The following is a 17942-nucleotide window of genomic DNA, read 5'->3' on the forward strand; positions in this document are numbered from 1 at the left end:
CAGTAGAGATCATAGCATGGCAAACTTAATTGCAGTACTGCACATAGGTTTCATCAAGGTGGTCTGTCGGAAGCCAGAGTCTCTAAAATGAACAAATAAGCTTGGACTATATCCGAAAACAACATCAAGTTTTACAAGTTGCATGGTGTGAAGTTAACAGCACAAAGCAAATTAACGTCTGGGTGTGCACATGTCCGCATCAGATCTAGGTCCTCGGCTTCGCACAGAAGGGAGAGCAGGGAAGGGGTGGGCATACCTGTTGGCTTCGCACGGGACGGGGGCCGCACCCTAGAGGCGCCCCGCGTCGCCGCGGGCTGGCTAGCCCGGCCGGGCGTCGCCCCGAATGGCCACTGCAAGCTGGCTGGCTGCCCGCCGCCCCTGGTTGGCAGGTTGGAGGTCGCGCACGGACCGCCTGCGCCGCCGGGATGCTGTGCACGGACGCCTGCGCCGCCTCTGTCTCCGGGATGACTCACCGCCTCCAGCACCGGGACGCCGCGCCGCCTATGCTGCCGGGAAGGTGGCCTCGTGGGGTAGGGAAGGGTGGTTTGCGGGCGTCAGGGAAGGGCGAGCCACGGACGCAAGCGCGGGGCAGGGAAGGGTGAGCTGGGCGTGATCGGTGGACGTGATCTCGCAAGTGTGATTGGGGGATGTGGGAGCGAGCGCGTGGGGAGGAGGTCGCACGGAGCACGCGGGGATGCGGTATCGCAGGAGGCGGCGGAGCGACGACCCACGTTTTTATCGCACGAAGAGGTGACGGCAGACCCAAAACAAATGTCGCACCAAAAAGTATCCACAATTTGTTCTTTTTAGTTGTAGGAGACTCCCTCCGGTTGTAATAAATAAACTAACTTCTAGACTTGTCTTAAATCATATGTTTTTAACATTTTTTAATACCTTTTATATAGATTTGATCGAACTTATCGCAGATAAATTCATAGAAAACACGGTTTGCTGACATATGCAACATTAGTAATAGTAATAATTGTAATCTATACATATATATAAAGAGCGTGCAAGCTGGGAACTTCCGTCCCTCTCACATATCACTGTTACCGGCACAGCACACGCGAGATGGTTTTCGTGATAAACAGTAACGGGTTTATGAACAGTAACGGGTTTTTATGGACAGTAACGGGTTACTATGAACAGTACTCGATCCGTTAAGGAACAGTTCGATTTTTTTTTTTTGACGCAATACATATTTTTTTCCCCCACTGTTACCCGCGCAACGCGTGGGGTTACCTGCTTGTAGACTAATATAGTAGAAAGAATGTCAATTACCACTAAGAATGTCACGAGCCGGTGACTCTGCAATATACTTGTGCCGGTATATCACTACAACACAAGGTACATACCAAGTACCACGCTACACACAATGACACAATGCAATAGCACGATCGCACTCCTATGCTACAACAATGGAGCTATCGCTATCACTAGGAGTATTCACTAACGCGTGTCGGACGAATCGGGTTAATCAATCTACTATTACTAGTCGTATAGGAGTAACCGCGACTACGACACGAACGCCAGCTCTACTTCGGCGTGGTGTTGCTCATGGAGCTCAGCTTCTGCGCCAGCGCGTCGACGTACCAACCCGGCCGTCTCCTCTCCGGCGGCAGCATCTCAGCCGCCGCATCGCCCCTCATCCATTCGTTCAGCACCTCCTCCCAGAAGTCGTCGGTCAGCTCCGCCGTCTCGCCACCGCCCGGGGCGGCCTGCTGCTGGCTCCGCGCGCCGGCACCCTGCTTCTCGCCCCCGTCCTGCCTACGCTTGCTGCCGAGCCCCTGGATATTGAGCGCCAGGTTCTCCAGCTCCGACGTGGCCCCCCGCTCGTCCAGCTCCGCGAACAGAGCCTGCGTGGCGGTGGGGTCGTCGTCGTCGGCCTGCTCCTCCTCCTCCTCCTGCCCGCCGCCGTCCAGGGCCGGCACGGCGCCGATGGGCCGCCGCCGCTTCCTGGAGGCGGCGGAAAGCATCAGCGCGCCCTCCAGCTCCCTCCGCCTGTCCTGCTGCTGGGCCAGCTGCTGGAAGAAGTCCGGGCTCTGCATCGCCCGCGCCAGGAACCCCATCATCTGCACCTGCTTGTGCTCCGCGTGCTGCAGCCGCTCCTCTATGGCCCGCATGCCCGCCCGCGTGCTCTGCTGCTCCTGACGTAGCTTCACCACCTCCGCCAGCAGGACGCTCTTGTCTCGCCTCAGCCGGTCCATCTCTCCGTCCAGACCCCTGAACTGGCCCACCTCCAGGCACGACCCCTGCAGCTGCTGCGACTGCGACGCCTGGAGGTACGGCGGCGCCGCCGGCCTCCGCCGCTTGATCAGCCGCAGAAGCTGCCTCTGGCCCCTCAGGAAGCCTTCGTTCGCGAACTCCCATCTGTCGGGATCGATCTTTCTGAAACCCTGCAGGTTGGAAAGCGATGAACACGACGCGTGTTCAGTTAGTTCAAGTCCAGAAGCCATCGCATACTAAGAATCAGCAGACGGTGAGTAGGCTGAACCAATTGATAAGACGAGATGGCAAATTTATGTAAAACTTAAGGTTTCACGTAAGTTTTGCGACCGAATTTACATGACAGGTAGCGGTATATACTAGCCTAGTGGTATATTGCTTGGTGGTGAGTAGTGATCAGAGCAGTGAGTCTTCTAGGACAAACAAGCAGTTTCTTTCTCGTAGGCTGTAGTAGCTTCGTTCATCTGGTGTCTTGTCCATCTAGCTACACAGTAACAAGGTGAACAAAGAGCATGTCAGAAATTTAACATCTTGTCGCAATCTCCCCCATAGTCCTGTTTCTGAATCATTCAAAACATTTGCCCATTTTGCCGCCAAAGAAAAGCAATATGAGTTCAAGTTCAACGATTCCATCAGCTCGAGGTCATTGTGAAAATCCAATCTGTAGGAAATGTGACGACCTTGCACGGGAATTTCAGACTCTGTATCGATACAAGTCACATATTTAAATAGACATTTTTTTATATATAAGTTTGTTCTTTTCATAAGCTGTTTAATAGACAGACAGACAGATTCGTTGATTGATCGCTCATGCTACTGCAGTCCACAATGCAAGGAGCATACGAGATGAACTGCAAAACAAGAGCACCTCACGAGCACAAAGCCAGAAACAAAATTGCGATTGAGCAAGCAGAGGACTTGGGATTGGGACACTCACATAGGTGTTGAGCTGGCGGACGAAGCTGGAGAAGTTGTTGTGCTTGAAGAACCTGGGGAGCAGCACGGCGGCGAACACGTGGGGATTCCAGACCACGAAGCTGTTCCCGGCGCGGCCCCATGAGATGACCTCGTCGGTGGCCGGGTCGGCCACCAGGTCGAACGTCTTGGTCAGGAACGGCGGCGGCCCGACCTCGTGCAGTCCCTTCATCGGCCGCGGAGCGTCCACGTCCTCCACCACCTCCTCCTCTTCCTCCGGCGGCCACTCCTCCTTCACCGTCACCGTCCCCGGCAGCATCGGGTCCATCTCGCCACGGCTGCTGTCACCCACCAAGCCACTGAATGGCCAACGTCCAGAACACCCAGCGATCCCCAGGCGATCGCGGAGAACGCACAGTGCTCTACCTCGCTCGAGCAAGAGCCGAGCCAACAGCCAAGCGCGGGGAAGGGGGGAAAATGGATGCTGTGTCGTCTGCCGTCTCCTGCTGCGCGGGAGAGTGGCGGCCGGCGCTGATAAATACTCCTACCGGCCTGCTTGACCCTTGTCCGAGGCCTGCCAGAAGGGGAATGGAACATTCTAGGCCGCGCGGGGCTTAGAAGGTTCTGGACGCCGCGGGGTGTGGCTGGGGTTGCGCGTGGTGGGCGAGCCCCCCGAATCCATCGGCAGCCGACAGGGCGGCGACGACGGCGACGGGTCGTGCCATTATTTTGTGATCCCAGACAGCACGCCCTGGCCTCGTGATTGGCTGCAACTTGCAGCGCCGATCCGCCGGCGAGATACGCCGCGTTCCCCATGAAAAAGATGGCTCCTTTTCCGTGCCCGGCTGCACCTGCACCTGCACCTGCACTCGTCTAGAGTACTTTCGTCGCCTCTCAAAACTCAGAAAGTCCCCTGCCCTGCATCACGTGTAGCATTCCTCACACGCAATGGTAGGGGACCCAACTGCAGAGAACGTTTCCCAGGTGTCTTGCCTTCACTAATAAATCCATCAGTGATCAGGAATGATCAGGTATGGTGTTTTTTTGTTTTTTTGGGTGGGGGGGGGGGGGGGGGGGGGGGGGGGGGGGGTTGGCGGGCGGCATTGTAGTCGCACACATAAGTACTCCTATTTCATCGAGATCACAAATGTTCTTCAGTTCTTGGCCGATGATCGGCTCCGCCGACCAATGCTCGACGAGTGACTATATGGACACAGAACGTGTTCATGTCAGTCACCACACACTTGCCGTCACCAGGAGATCTAGGACGAGGCAACAGAAATGAGTACATCGTTACAAAGCCCTGCTCCTACTGTGAGAACGACAGGAGTTAACTCATACGGCACGAGTGCAGACAAGATGTTGGTCGGCAGTTGAACCACGACATTCAGTCAGACTAGTGTTAAAAAAAAAATCAGTCAGACTGAGGGTTGGTAGAGGAATCAAAGCATCCTTTTCATAAGCCATTGTGTGCAACGTTTCATCGAACTTGTGAAGGCCAGGTGGGTTGAATCATCATCGTTTCATCATTCATCAGACACCACATCATTCGTATTACAAAATATCTAGGTAAGATTTTAAGCAGGTTTTGTGCAAACTGTCAACTGGCACATGATGGTGGCATGACCAGATTGCAATAGCAAATCTTATTCGGCAGTACTAGGAATTGTAGAGTGTAGTGCAACCAGGTAGGCTCCGCAGGACATGTAGAGTTTGACACACTCAACGAGCTTCGACGGCTAGGTTTCCACCTCGGTTGATGATTTTCTCAACATACTCCTTCCTGAAATAATGTGAATTCCATTTTATTAAGTCAACACGGACCAGAGAATAAAGTGAGCGATGAAAGTGGAAACGAGAATCCAAGAAAGAGAGAATGGAACACAACAATGCTCGAGCTTCAGGGTTCAGACACAGGAACGTACCTAGCAGGGAGATGGTCATGGGGACGATTGTATGGTGTCCAGACAGGCTCGCCCACAAAGAGTCGCATTGCCTGAGGAATCATAACAGAAATGCTGTATGAGGCCACAATGCACCAGTGTCGTTATTCGCTGGTGCTTGTTTATGGAAGATTTAAGACAAAATTAAGAAAGTAACAGAAGACTGGACGCTGAAATTTGCACAATAACATGACATGAACAAGACAATCGCTCTCTGGAACTAAATAGGAACTAGAACCTTGCACTTAAAATAATTGTAGCTATCTCACTAATTCAAGAGTAAATGAATGAATAGCATAAATGGCTTCACAAAGAAATGGGCAACTCATGGTGTGAACAGGTCAAAGATACCTTGATGTAGTTGTCAGTATCCAATGTAAAGCGGTGATACATTCCTGCAGGCAAAACAATCATGCCACCTTTCTTCACTGCTACACGGATCCACTGATCATTTTGGTCTCTCACATCAAAGTAGCCTTGAGAACATAATAATAAGGAAAAAACAGAGTCAAAGATTGACAATAATTAGAATGAAAACATGTTGACTATTACTGATTTTAAACCAGAAACGAGATTTCCTGTCTTAAAAAAACACCTCTAAATGCAAAACAAAGGCACCTACCACTACCCTCAAGACAATAACGTATCTCTTCATCAGTATGCAAGTGTTCTTCAAAGAAATTCTTTATCTTAGCCTCGTAATTTGGCAACTTCTCTGGGCACACATCACAAATGTCCTGCATAAGGAAGATGCTTATCATACTAGTTTCAAACTTTGAATAGGTATTGACCTTGCCACTCAAGGTAGAATAACAAAACAGCAAGTGCCCAAAAAGAACTTATTGGCAAACCATGTAAGAGTAACCCCTGGCTTCACGAATTTTCTTGAGGTTCTCATCATTCTCCCAATCATCAGCATTTAGGCGCCAGCTTAATATTCCTAGCTCTGGGTGTCCAAGATGGTAGCATTGAGCATCAGTTAGTATACCATGATGTCATATGGGCTCAGGAATAGAGCAGGGCATGTACAAACCTGAAAGTTTGTCGAGAGGAATGAATTCTTTGGGCTCGCGATGGTGAGGAAGCCTCTGGTCCTCTTCACTGTCATCCATGTACCATGCTTGGATGACCTCCTCCTTGCCATCCTATGTTGTAAAGAACCATTCAAACGATATCATATACTCAGGATGCATAATCTGACAGCACGTTGTAAAATGTATGCACCACAAATTCACAATATATGATGCCATAATTCATAACCAATGCAGAATTACGACTTGTGCATAAAAGCAAATATGGTGTTATAGCACAGCTTAATGCAAATACGAAATTAACCAAACACCTAACACAGATCATATTGTGAGTTGTGACTCGTATGGCGTTGACATTCTCAGATGCTTAATAAAGTATTAAAAAGGACACAATGAACTATGCACGTCCCATCAGTCAAGACTAGAATTCACAGATTCAACCAAGGCAGATCAATAGGACACTAAGCTCTTAGGATTACAACAACAACAACAAAGCCTGACAGTCCCAAATAAGTTGGGGTAGGCTAGAGTTGAAACCCACCAAGAGCCCCTAGGACACTAAGCTCTTAGGATTGATCTCAGTAATTTATTTCTACAATCTGTACAAACCTAGTCCACATTGGACCCAACAAAACAAAGTTCAACACCAAGTAGATATTAAAAAGAAAAAGGAGCCATGATCTAGCAATATACAATCACTAACCTTTTTGTATGCGTCATAAACTAAATTCAGTGCAGAATCAGATGACATATATCAAAGAAAATATGAAATGAAGCATGGTAATAACATGGACTCATGGAGTAACCATCATCTTTTCCGTGGCAACACAAGGGCACTCTCTAGTTTGTCTTAAAAGTTGCTGTATACTAAGACCCACATGGTAGTCTCATATTCTCACTGCCTTAAGAAAGGCCTCACTAAAACTACAAGATACAAACTGAAGTACTATCCTCGCATTGCTCACATCTGAGGTGAGGACAGAGGACATTAACCTATTAGGATTGATCTCAGAGATTTATGCTTATGATCTTGACAGGCCTAGTCTGAATTGCACACAAGAAACATAGTTGTACCACACAGAGGATGTTAGTTATATACAGTATAAGACTACAACAAGTAACCCAAGTAAAAACTATACACTTGAGACACGGCTGAGGTTCGTCGATGTGACGTCGAAGCTTGCAGCAAGAATAGCACTTGAGGACTACGTCACTTATTAGTAGTTGTAGGTAGTGCTTCATGTTGTAGTTTATAAGTAGTGGTTGTATCACTGTATGGTTTTCGGGCCCGGTCTCCCTCATAAAATGGGCCAATTCTCCTCTTCCTATTAATATATGCCGGAACAATATGTTCTTGGATCTTTCAAAAAAAAAAGGTAAAAACTATACAACATAGTTGGAAGGGGGCTCTGGACTCCACTGAAGAATCAGAAGATGCTACTTTAGTGCTACCTGAATAGGACTTGTGTGGGTACGATAATGGCCATGTAAAGATTTGTGAGATAAACAAATCAGAACTTCTCACAATTTTTCAATTACTCCGACCATTTAATTTGCAAGGTTATTACTGCAACTTCTGTATATACGATTACTCATACAGGGTGAGAACTGAGAACAGCATGTTCAAGAGCTAGTCCTATTATTCCAAGATCCGACTTTAGCATGCTTCGAATCCCTAACCGGGAAACCAACTAATCGGAAGGGATGGATCAAATCTAAGTTCAAATCGCGCGGATAGTCTCCATCCCACTATCCCAGCCCAGACCATATAGCGGGCCTTATCGAATATACAGGGAGGGATTGTAAGTCCCATGTCTACGGGCACCGATGAAAGCAAGAGTCTTTCCGCTATTACTACTTAATCTCGATCCGGGGTGAACCATCGTCAACAAAAACTTCGACAAAACATGCGCGGAATAGAGTATGATTTTTCCTGACGCCCAACTCCTCGATGACTCACGATAGGAACAAGAACACGGGAATGGATTAGAACAGAGACTTGCCGGTACCTGGAACTGGCCCTCCATGTCGGAAGTCCGTATGCAGTGTCGCTGCTCGGCTTCTCCTCGTCGGCGTATTTCTTCGTCTTCTCGAATGCTCCTGAGCGTGGAATCTGGAACGAGGGGCCTGATGTTCAGCTTGGACTGAACGCGAACAGGCACTTTTGTAGATTGCACCCTCGCAGTTGATCAGTTTAGATGCATACCCTTTTAGGCCTTGACATTAGAACATTTCCAAGAGCTTTTCTTAGGCCCACTCTATAAATCATAATGTGTTCCGTATGTATTTATATTTTGTTTACATAGCTGCATGAAACGTGATGGCATAAAAATACCATGGCGATGTCGATGTGCTGGCAGACCCCGTTCGCTTCGCTAAAAAAACATATCAAAACACTGTTCTGCCTGATTTATTATGAGAGAAAAATACTGTTTTGGCTGAAAAAAAAAACTAAAAAGTACGGATTATAAGAGAAGCGAACATGATCATTGACTGATAAGCCATGATTGAAAGTATTGTTAGCTGATTTACTGTAAGAGAAAAATACTGTTAGTTAGCAGAAAAAATACGATTTATAAGCCAAACGAACACCACGAGCAAGGTTCGATCGTTCAAGAAGATTTTTTTAAAAAAAAAGTATGTTAACCGTGGAAAGATACGAAACGGGTGTAGATGAGGTGCGGCTCCGCCGGATGGCAGCATGAAGTCGGTTGCGCCTGCACCTCCCTCTGCCCGGGCGGTCATGACTCATGAACCACCAAACCATACGGGTATGGCGCGTCAAACTTTTGTTCTTGCACCCGGAATGGGTCATCGATGACGTAAGCACGATGCAAAATCAGTGGCTGGGCTACACACGCCAGCAAAAAGAAATGGGAACAGAAGGAGATGGATGTTGTTGAACCCCGGCCGGCCACATATATAAAAAAGGCCCAAACCGTGCAGAGCCGCAGGCCTTCTCCTGGGCCTCAGCACGTTTGGGCCCCCCCCCCCCCAGTGGTTCTTTTTCTTCCTTTCCTTGTTTCATTCAGAAACCAGTGGTTGCTTGCTGGCTGCCCGACTGCCGCCTGCTACTCAGTTTCGGGCTTTCGGCAAATCCATCCAAGGCGTGGCGAAGGCGAACCCATGCCGGACGAATTCCTGACAAAAATTTACCTGCCTTGCCAAGTCAGGCCGGCCACCGGCCCTGCGCTGCTCACACAGGTGGTCTAGCTAGGTCGGCCTGCATTTCCGGAATGGGCTCCATACGTTACATATCATCCATGACAAGTCTGAATGAATGCGCCAACAAACCATCGCTCTCGATCGCAGCCTCGCAGGCCTGCCCTAGTGCCCTTGCCAGCCACTGCCAGTCTGCTGAAACTGGAAGGCCCCCTTGCCTTGAACGAGGGTGGCATGCAACGACGCGGACGTGAGAGTCGCCAAGGCGGCCCTGCCCGCGCGGATACATATACAGTACGTGCCATGCCGGCCGCGCGTTCGTTCTCTGGTCGCCGGCAGGGCGCGACCAGTCGCGCGCGTGACCGGCCTTGACCATGCATGCACGCTGCGACTGTGCCATGCATGGTTGCTTCCCTGAGGACAGGCGGCGTTTACTCCATTCCTATATAAAAAGGGCAGTCGATCGGTACGTGTCCGTACGTACGCTCCGGGACCTTTGTTTAATTTCGTACTATACGCAGCACGGACAATATTCTCGGCATGTTTCGTGAAACAGCAAGGGACATGTATATACACGTATAAACATGACATGCACATTATTGATTTTCCAAACGACGACGACCTGATATGGATGCATGCATGTAAATGAACGAATAGTGGTAGTACAGTAATAAGTAGCGGCCACAGGCCATGATGCATATCTAGTACGTGCTTTATTTATTTGCATTGCCATGACCCATAAATCATCAGGGTCCTGAGTCAGTGACAGTGAGTCCGACGACCCTGACCAACGACGATACTTTGGAGTGGTTTCAAACAGGTTCCCCACTGTGTGAGCGTGACAAAACCCCTTGTGCTCCCTTGTAGTACCTCGATCTGTTCCTTGAGTTGGTGCATGCATGGTGATGGGAGCGAACCGTACCGTACTACGTTAACACAGCTGCTCCTGCTCGCATGAACAGGTTCGTTCATCGCCAAATCGGGCCATCAACCTGTCACGTCCCGCGAAAGCCGCACGCTTGACTCAGCCCGTTTGGATGGTGGTGCTGGTGCACGCGAAGAAGGCGTACGAGTACGAGGCGGGGGCGCAGGGCGCCGCGCCCCTCGTGCGCCCCATGCCGAGGTGACGGAAACGACCCGGGCAGGCACATGGCAGGCCCACGTGTCGGAGACGATTCTCGCGCGGTGGTGGGCCGACCCCGGCCGTCCCTCCACCGTCCTGGCTGGCTGCGGACCCCGCTGCGACCGCACGCTCGCCCCGGTCGGTCAAGACCGATGCTGGGCCCCGGCCCGTGCCGTGCCCTGGTGCCGGTGCGCGTCCCGTAGACCCGGTCCACGGTGCTCTCGCCTGCGCCGATGGCGGTGGTCAACGGGTCACGGCGGGAGGAAAGGGTAAAGAGACTGGGAGTGCCGCACGTGGGGGTGGGACCGTAGGCGGGTAGAAAGGGTAGGGCCTCACGTGACGACGGGACAGACGAGAGCCACCAGGGTAGGCACCGCACCACACAGCTTCAAGCCGGCCTTCTGCAGTCTATACTCCGTAGAGTGTAGACTGTAGCCGTGTAGTAGCTTGCACCAAAGAGTGATGATGTGCTGAAGCTGAAGAGTGAAGAGCTGCACGATGCAAAAGCAGAGCATTTTCACTTTTGAGTTGTCGATCGATGGGCAGGGCAGGGAATGATAATGGCCCGGTATTTCGCTTTAACTTATCAACCAGCTTATTAACTAGAATCTATATTTAAGGGCGGATCTAGCGGTGGGGCGGGGGGCTCAAGCCCCCCCTACCCAAACCGAATCAGTGCAAATTACTGTAGAGCCCCTATGAATTTTTGGACAAAGTTCTATAGTATAGGGGGTTGAGACTTAATCGAGCAGCAGTGTTGTTCAGTCCCCCCTAAAATATTTCCTGGATCCGCCGCTGTCTATATTCACTCTGTTCGCTGGTTGGTGCTGGTTTTTTGTGAGAGGAAAACACTGTTGGCTGGTTGAATAAGTCTGACTGAAACCAACAAGCGAACATGATGATTATTTTTCTTTCACAACAAAACAGCTACATCTAGCTTGGTCGGCTTATGAGCCTCGGTACTTTAGAGTACTTGGTGTAGACTGTGGAGCCAACTTTACAACAACTGCATGAGGTGAACAAGATTACAAGAGCAGTGGACAGACAAAGCTAGCTAATCACTGTTTCTGTTTTCAGGCATATCCAGTTAGGCAGGTACTAATCAGACGCCGATCGAGGTCAGAAGGGTCCAAATCCCATGGCTAGTGTGTGTGTGTAGACGGAATCTCAGTGCATGCGTGTGTTAGTTAGCTAGAGACAATAATGTAACGCAATGATCAATAATGTAACATACTGTACACTTAGTTTCGGGCCGTTCAACTTAGCCACAGCTCGCAGCTAGGGTCCAGTAAGCTAGACGCCGAGGTCACAGGGGCCCTAATACAGTGGCTACTTGGCCACTACTTTTATTTGTGTTGCTCTTTGGGGGATAGAACTGTAATAATAATAATATATGGATATGTGTATGAATTATACTGAGACCGAAATATTTATTTTTTTAAAAAAAAATCTTATAGGCCCCGTTCGCTGGTCTTAAATTTGGCTAAAACTGGCTGAAAACACTGTTCCAGCTGAATTGTTGTGAGAGAAAAACACTGTTTAACGTTACCGACGGACGATTGATCTACTCCAACAAGATAGATGCTCCATCTTTCCTTAAATGTCTGTCGTTTTCGTTTCCCGAGGAAAAACTTTGACTAAATATATATTAAAAAATATTAATATTTATGATACATAATTAGTATCATTGATAGATATTTGAATCTAGTTTTTTTAATAAATTTATCTGGAGATAGAAATGCTGCACGTATTTTCTATAAATCGAATCAAAGTTCTCGACACGCAAATCGTGGCGACCAACATTTACGGGGTATTTGGTTCTACCTACTAAAATTTAGTTCATGTCACATCGAATATTTATATACATGCATGGAGTATTAAAAGTGAACTAATTATAAAACAAATTGCACAGACTGAGACTAATTTACGAGATGAATCTATTAAACCTAATTTATATTTAGTTTCTAATTAGTATCTATATACCCGATATGACATCTACTTGGGTCACTAGACAGCGCCGTAGGCACAGATGCAGGCCGTTCGAGAGGCCGTAAATTATCGTGGATTATTTACTGCTGACTAGTTTGGTATGAGAAAAAAACACTATTTTCGGCTGGAAATGAGGTCACCAAGCGAACACTGACAATGGCACACTGGTTAGACAAGGTACTAGTACTTTAGTGGTGGGGATAGATGGTCCCGCACGTGTCAGACGTTTGCAGTGCTCCCGTGTGGATTTGCACGTGTGGCAGTGAGGAGCCTGGCCCACGGCGTTCCTTTTTTTTACCTTTTTCACGAGAGAAGAGAAGGCAGAGCGGACAGCAGCGCCTTTGCCTTCTCCTCCCGCTGGAGCGAGCAGGAGCAGAATATCTCCATCGCGTCGCCCACGGCCCACTACGAGTCTCGCTGTAGTGCCGTGCCCGCAGTAGCTAATGCTGTAGCTAGGCCGCGTGAGTTGTTATTCGCAAGTCGGCAACGCAAGCCAAGCGCTACATACGCCGGCACACGCAAGTCTACGGAGTAGTGCTCCTATATCTAGCTTGGCAATTCCATGAGATCGCGTGCGCGTCGACGGGACCTGGATGGATGCACGGCAGAATGCATCAAGCATTTGGAATTTGGTGGCTGGGGTGATTGCTCCACGGACCAAGGTTCTGTATCAACCTCAGATCACCAATTCCACCGTACCGGAACCAGCTCCATCTTGAACTTGATCTCTCCCATCGTATAACATAGTATTTGCTTTGTAATATCGTGCACGGTGTAACACGGGTTGTGGTGCTGGCTTGATACACAACTGCTAAATCACATTTGTCCTCCACACTTTATCTTCATCGCATTTTAAAATGAGTATTTTTGGGGGCCCTCAATGAACTCAAAATGGGAAAAAGTTATTAATTACAAAGTTGTATAAGTTTTTGACATCTATAATTCAAAAATAGAGCCACCTCTACGAATAAGGGCAATTGTAGCAGAGCCGGCTGGAACTAGAACCGTCTCTCCAAACAGAGGTGGCTCGAAATTGAGATGCCTCTATAAAAAAGCTCTCATTACTGAAAATCAAGTATGTAATTGTGTATATGGATGCGAAGCTTAGTGGTATTAGATACGTGCTCTCCACTATAAAAATCTCCGATGGGCAAGAATTTGCTAGCAATGCAATAGCTCTTAACGGCCTCTAGTCCATATTGTAAAATTGCACAGCACATATATTCGTGGCTGTCTTTTTATACTGATATCACCTTTTAATAATTCACAATCTATCTATCCATCGATCTATCTATCTATCTATCAAGACCGATTTTCACACTTGCCGAGTGAAAAACAAACGGAGATGAAATTTAAGGTAAGGAGAGCATAACAACATCAACGGAGACTCTCGAAGTGGAGTTAGGCCGGGTGGATCGACGCTAGAGGACAATTCTGTACGCAATACAACTATGGGGTTGTTTGGTTCAGCCTTGGGACCGGCAACAACAATTTAAGTGGAAACCAGTGCTATCCGTTACCATGCAACTGAAACCGTGATTTGTAATGGCTTCGTACGCATGTGGGATTGAGATTAGCAGCCTTTATTGGCTAGGATACGGGAGAGAAGTTGGAGGCCTGGAGTCGTCGGCGCATAGGACTCTGAACTCGCAAGAAGAGAGGAGTCGCTCGCTCCTGGGCGCGCGTAATCGGATAACGCCGAGAGTTGAGCGGTAACTGCATTGTGCGTATGTACTTGCCCGTATCCGATTCATCTGTTATCTATTCCAACTAAGTTAGGCCCCGTTCGGTTCTCGGAATAGAGCGTTCCAGGCTAGGAAATCTTATGCGCCACTATAAATTAGTGAAAGAGCTATTTGAATGGGGAATTATTCGCATGCAAGCGAACAGGGCCTTAGGGTGTTTTTGGAAGGCAAGTATTAGGTCTAATACCCTTGTAAAATACAACCCACACTAATTTTCCGTATGTAATTCTGAAACACTGTTTGGATAACCGGTATTCAAATAAAATAATACGTCTGGTTTGCACGTTACGGGCGGAAAATAAAAATCGCCTCGAGAGGCGATTATTTTTTCCTAACGGATATCGGGAACTCCGCGTCGTCTTCTCGGCCACGCTCGCCCCGACTCCATCGGCCAGTCGTCGCCCGTCCTGCCAGCGATGTCGTCGAGCGAGCTGCCCGGCCCCGATGGTCGGCAGCGGCGGAGCGATCTGCAGGCCCTCGGCCGCTCGATCTCTACAGCGGTGGTGGACAAGCGGAGCAGCTGTCGGCGGCATCCAGGCCGGCGCTGGGGCATTGCCGCCGCCGCGTCAAGCCTCGTCGGAGCCGGCTGCGGCTGCGAGTCGTCCAACCGACACGTGAGCCGGCTCGCTTGGCGCTGCCGATGATGCGCTTCTCGCAGCCGCCGCACCCACGCAGCCGAGTCCCACCGCCGAGATGGCTGTGTCTATCCCCGTCGACTACTTCTCGTTCTCGCACTGTAAAAGGACTTGATTTCTTTACTTCTCCCAAACAAAAAAATTCCAGAGGATTTTGATTGCACAAGAAAATACAAATGGAAAGCTCTTACACTCGTAAATGTTTACTACGTGTCCAAACAGGCCCTTAGGTGATCCGGTAACGGCGAAAAGCGTTGCGCGGGGGCAAAAACACCGGACCAAACGGCGAGATCTTCCCCCAGCGCGCCCGTGGCCGTGGAAAGTTCGTCGAACGTGCGATCCATTGCGGCACTGGGTCCGAGCCAATTCTTCACCCTTTTTTTTCTCTGGCCGGGCCGATCGACCGGACAGCGAGCTAGTACTACCCTAGCTAGCTTAGCCGACATGGTCGGCCATGGATTCATGTACACGTGTGGCGTAAAACCGTTTGGTCCAGCTGCGTGCGTGCATGCGTGCCTGACCGCCTTTCATCGTTTCGATGTGACGACCGACTGCCCCGCGGACGGGTCGGAACTCGGAACCGATTATACATCGCCGCCGGACCCGGACGAACAGGCCGGCCGGTCACGTTTCGTTTGACGACTACTTTCGTGAATTCAATCTAAAATTTGCTGACGACTAAGTATCTTAGATTAGAGATGGTCATATGCATGGGAAGGGTGAGCTTGCGACCTTGCATGCCTATCTGAGCCTCTTCCGTGTTAGGTAGCGGCGGTGACTTTTTTTTTAGCAAAGTGCATGGCCAGCCCCTAAACTTGTTTGTGGTGTGTCAAGCCGGTCCATGAACTCTCAAAACAACTACTTAAGTCCATAATCTATGTTTTTGTGTCGTTTAGGCCCAATCCGCTGCTGACCCCATGGACACCGTCGTCTCGTATTGCAATTAGCCCCTCCCGTACGTCAAACAAATCAACCCTCTCCCCAAACTATTCTCCGTCCGTTCCTGTCTGTTCGTGCTCCTCGGCGGAGGGCGGCGAGGGCATCGAGGGGGCTGCGGCTGGAGGATCGGTGGCGAGTTGGGGCTGTCCGTGCTAGGAGCAGGAGACGTCGGAAGGAAGGATGGTGGCGACGTTGCGGCCGAAAAGGGCACCTCCCCTGTGTACGGTGAGTTTGATCGGTGCCTCCTCTCATCGAATCGTTGGATTTGGTAGGCTAAGATGTTGCACATGAGGTAGAAAGGCAAGACTTTGCCATGTCTGGTCGTCGATTTGGAACAAAAGTTTAGGGTTTCGTTATTTTTGTTCTTCACTGCAGGGCACCTTATTTGGTCTATTTCTTGTTCAATCTGTAGGTGGTTGTAGAGACAAATTCACAATCGAGATTCACCATGGTGGTTTTTTGTTGGTTCGGAGCATCTTAAATCATACATCGATGAAAGGGTGTCTTAGTTTCATCGTGTAGAGGCAGATACATTCTCTCATTTGTGGTTTGCGGACTTTGCACAGCAGTTAGGCTACGAGAGCAATGAAGACTTGAAGGTACATTGGCTGCTACCAGGGAAGACATTAGCAGATGGTCTTCGTCTCATAGTTTCGGATACTGACACCAATGTAATGGCAACATGTGCAGAGGATGTCAAAAATCTGATAGTATATTTTGTTCATGAGGATATGTTCAGGGAAGTTGATTGGGATGATGTTGTTGCAAATCCAGTGACTGAATTGCCAAAGGTCATCAGTCCAAGCAAAGTGCAGAATGTGGAGAATAATCCTAAAGAAACATTACCTATTTTCTAGACAAATTTGGATAACATAAGGGTGGATCAAGCCGTTGACAGTGAAGATGATGTGTTGTGGGACAGTGATAATGAGATAGAAGAGGGAGATACAGATTTGTTTGATGCTCTTGTAACTTCTCATGTACAAGTTAAAGACCACAAGAAAGCCAAAGGCAACAAACTGAAGACACTAGAGATATCTAGACCTGTACAGGGAAGTGATGAAGAGGATACAAATGATGAAGGTTTGGACCTTCCAGAGTCAGATGGGGAAGGTGATGTGAGACTGAGGTTTTCATCTTTTAATGGGGAGGATATGCAAAATCTAGCCTTTCATGTTGGCTTAGTGTTTGCAGATGTCCAGAAGCTTAGAGATGCCATCACTGAGTATACTATTAGGAATAGAGTTGAAATTAAGATGCCAAGGAATGAGAAGGCAAGGTTAAAAGCTCATTGTGCTGAGGGTTGTCCATTGTAACACCCTCGGTGTTACACAGTAAATCATCTACTAAAATATGGCATGAGCATCAAGTTTATGTGTTAATGCATGTGATAAAGTGTGTAGATCAATTCCTGTAACTCGAAACGATCAATAAAATGTGAAATAAAAGTTGATTCAATAGTCATGTTATATCACTTAAGGTTGAAAATCAATTTTTATTAAGCAAAAATACTATAGAACATGTGTGAGATACTTAAATAAAGTTTGAAGTACAAACTTTGTAGATGACAATGAAATACTTGCTTTTGAAAAATAGTATTGCTTTGTAATATTTTCAATAGCCTAGAAATCGCAAATTGAAATCAAGTTCAGTTCAAAACGTAGAAATTTTCCAAGTCTGTCAACAGCTAGACATTGCTATGTTTAGCAATTTATTTTGAGACATTAGGTTAAGGGGTAGTGTAGTGTTATAGCTCAATTTGGTAGTCTCATGTGCCATCTTGAGCATGGTGAATATGGTTTGGGTCCAGAAGCAACCGTCTAGTGTTTATGGGCGCTTTAAAATTCGTGCAAGTCACATGTCTCAAGATGGTGGCGCTGTGTGCGCGGTCACCACGTGGCCACCCCTTACCGCTGTGCTTGGCCGGTCGTGCCGCCTAGGCTTGGCCGAGGCCGGTCGTGCCGCCTGGGCTTGGCCGAGGCCGGCCGTAACGAGCCGCTGGCCCTGCGCCCTGCTGCCGCCATTGGTGCTGCCACGGCAGCGCTGCGCTGCCATCGCATCCGTCCACTGCAGCATCACGTCACGACGCTTGTCGCATCATCGTCGTGTCTACGTCTGTCCGCTGTATCCCTGCGCCACTGCCGCGCGCATGTGGTCGAGCCGCCATTGCCATGTCATTTAAGACACTACGGCCACGCGGGCCACGCTGGTCGGATGTGCGCACGCCTTGTTTG

The 17942-nt window shown here is 48.8% G+C and overlaps 2 protein-coding genes across 2 annotated transcripts; one reads left to right on the forward strand and one right to left on the reverse strand.

Annotated features, from left to right (window-relative positions):
* Nucleotides 1–1271: 1271 nt before the first annotated feature.
* LOC136469137 (heat stress transcription factor A-2d-like) lies at nt 1272–8282 on the reverse strand. Its single transcript, XM_066467454.1, has 9 exons — nt 8125–8282; nt 6118–6229; nt 5936–6030; nt 5707–5821; nt 5436–5560; nt 5067–5137; nt 4879–4924; nt 3164–3685; nt 1272–2396 (listed from the first exon to the last, which is right to left on the reverse strand). The coding sequence occupies exons 1-9, from the start codon at nt 8140–8142 to the stop codon at nt 1536–1538; spliced, it is 1965 nt and encodes a 654-aa protein (XP_066323551.1). The 5' UTR covers nt 8143–8282; the 3' UTR covers nt 1272–1535.
* A 6268-nt stretch (nt 8283–14550) lies between these two features.
* Nucleotides 14551–17024, forward strand: LOC136469146 (uncharacterized). The gene is made up of 3 exons (XM_066467459.1): nt 14551–14748; nt 16278–16499; nt 16566–17024. The coding sequence occupies exons 1-3, from the start codon at nt 14551–14553 to the stop codon at nt 17022–17024; spliced, it is 879 nt and encodes a 292-aa protein (XP_066323556.1).
* Nucleotides 17025–17942: the final 918 nt, after the last annotated feature.

The sequence above is a fragment of the Miscanthus floridulus genome, chromosome 1 (assembly GCF_019320115.1).
Source record: "Miscanthus floridulus cultivar M001 chromosome 1, ASM1932011v1, whole genome shotgun sequence".
NCBI classification, from domain to species: Eukaryota; Viridiplantae; Streptophyta; class Magnoliopsida; order Poales; family Poaceae; genus Miscanthus; species Miscanthus floridulus.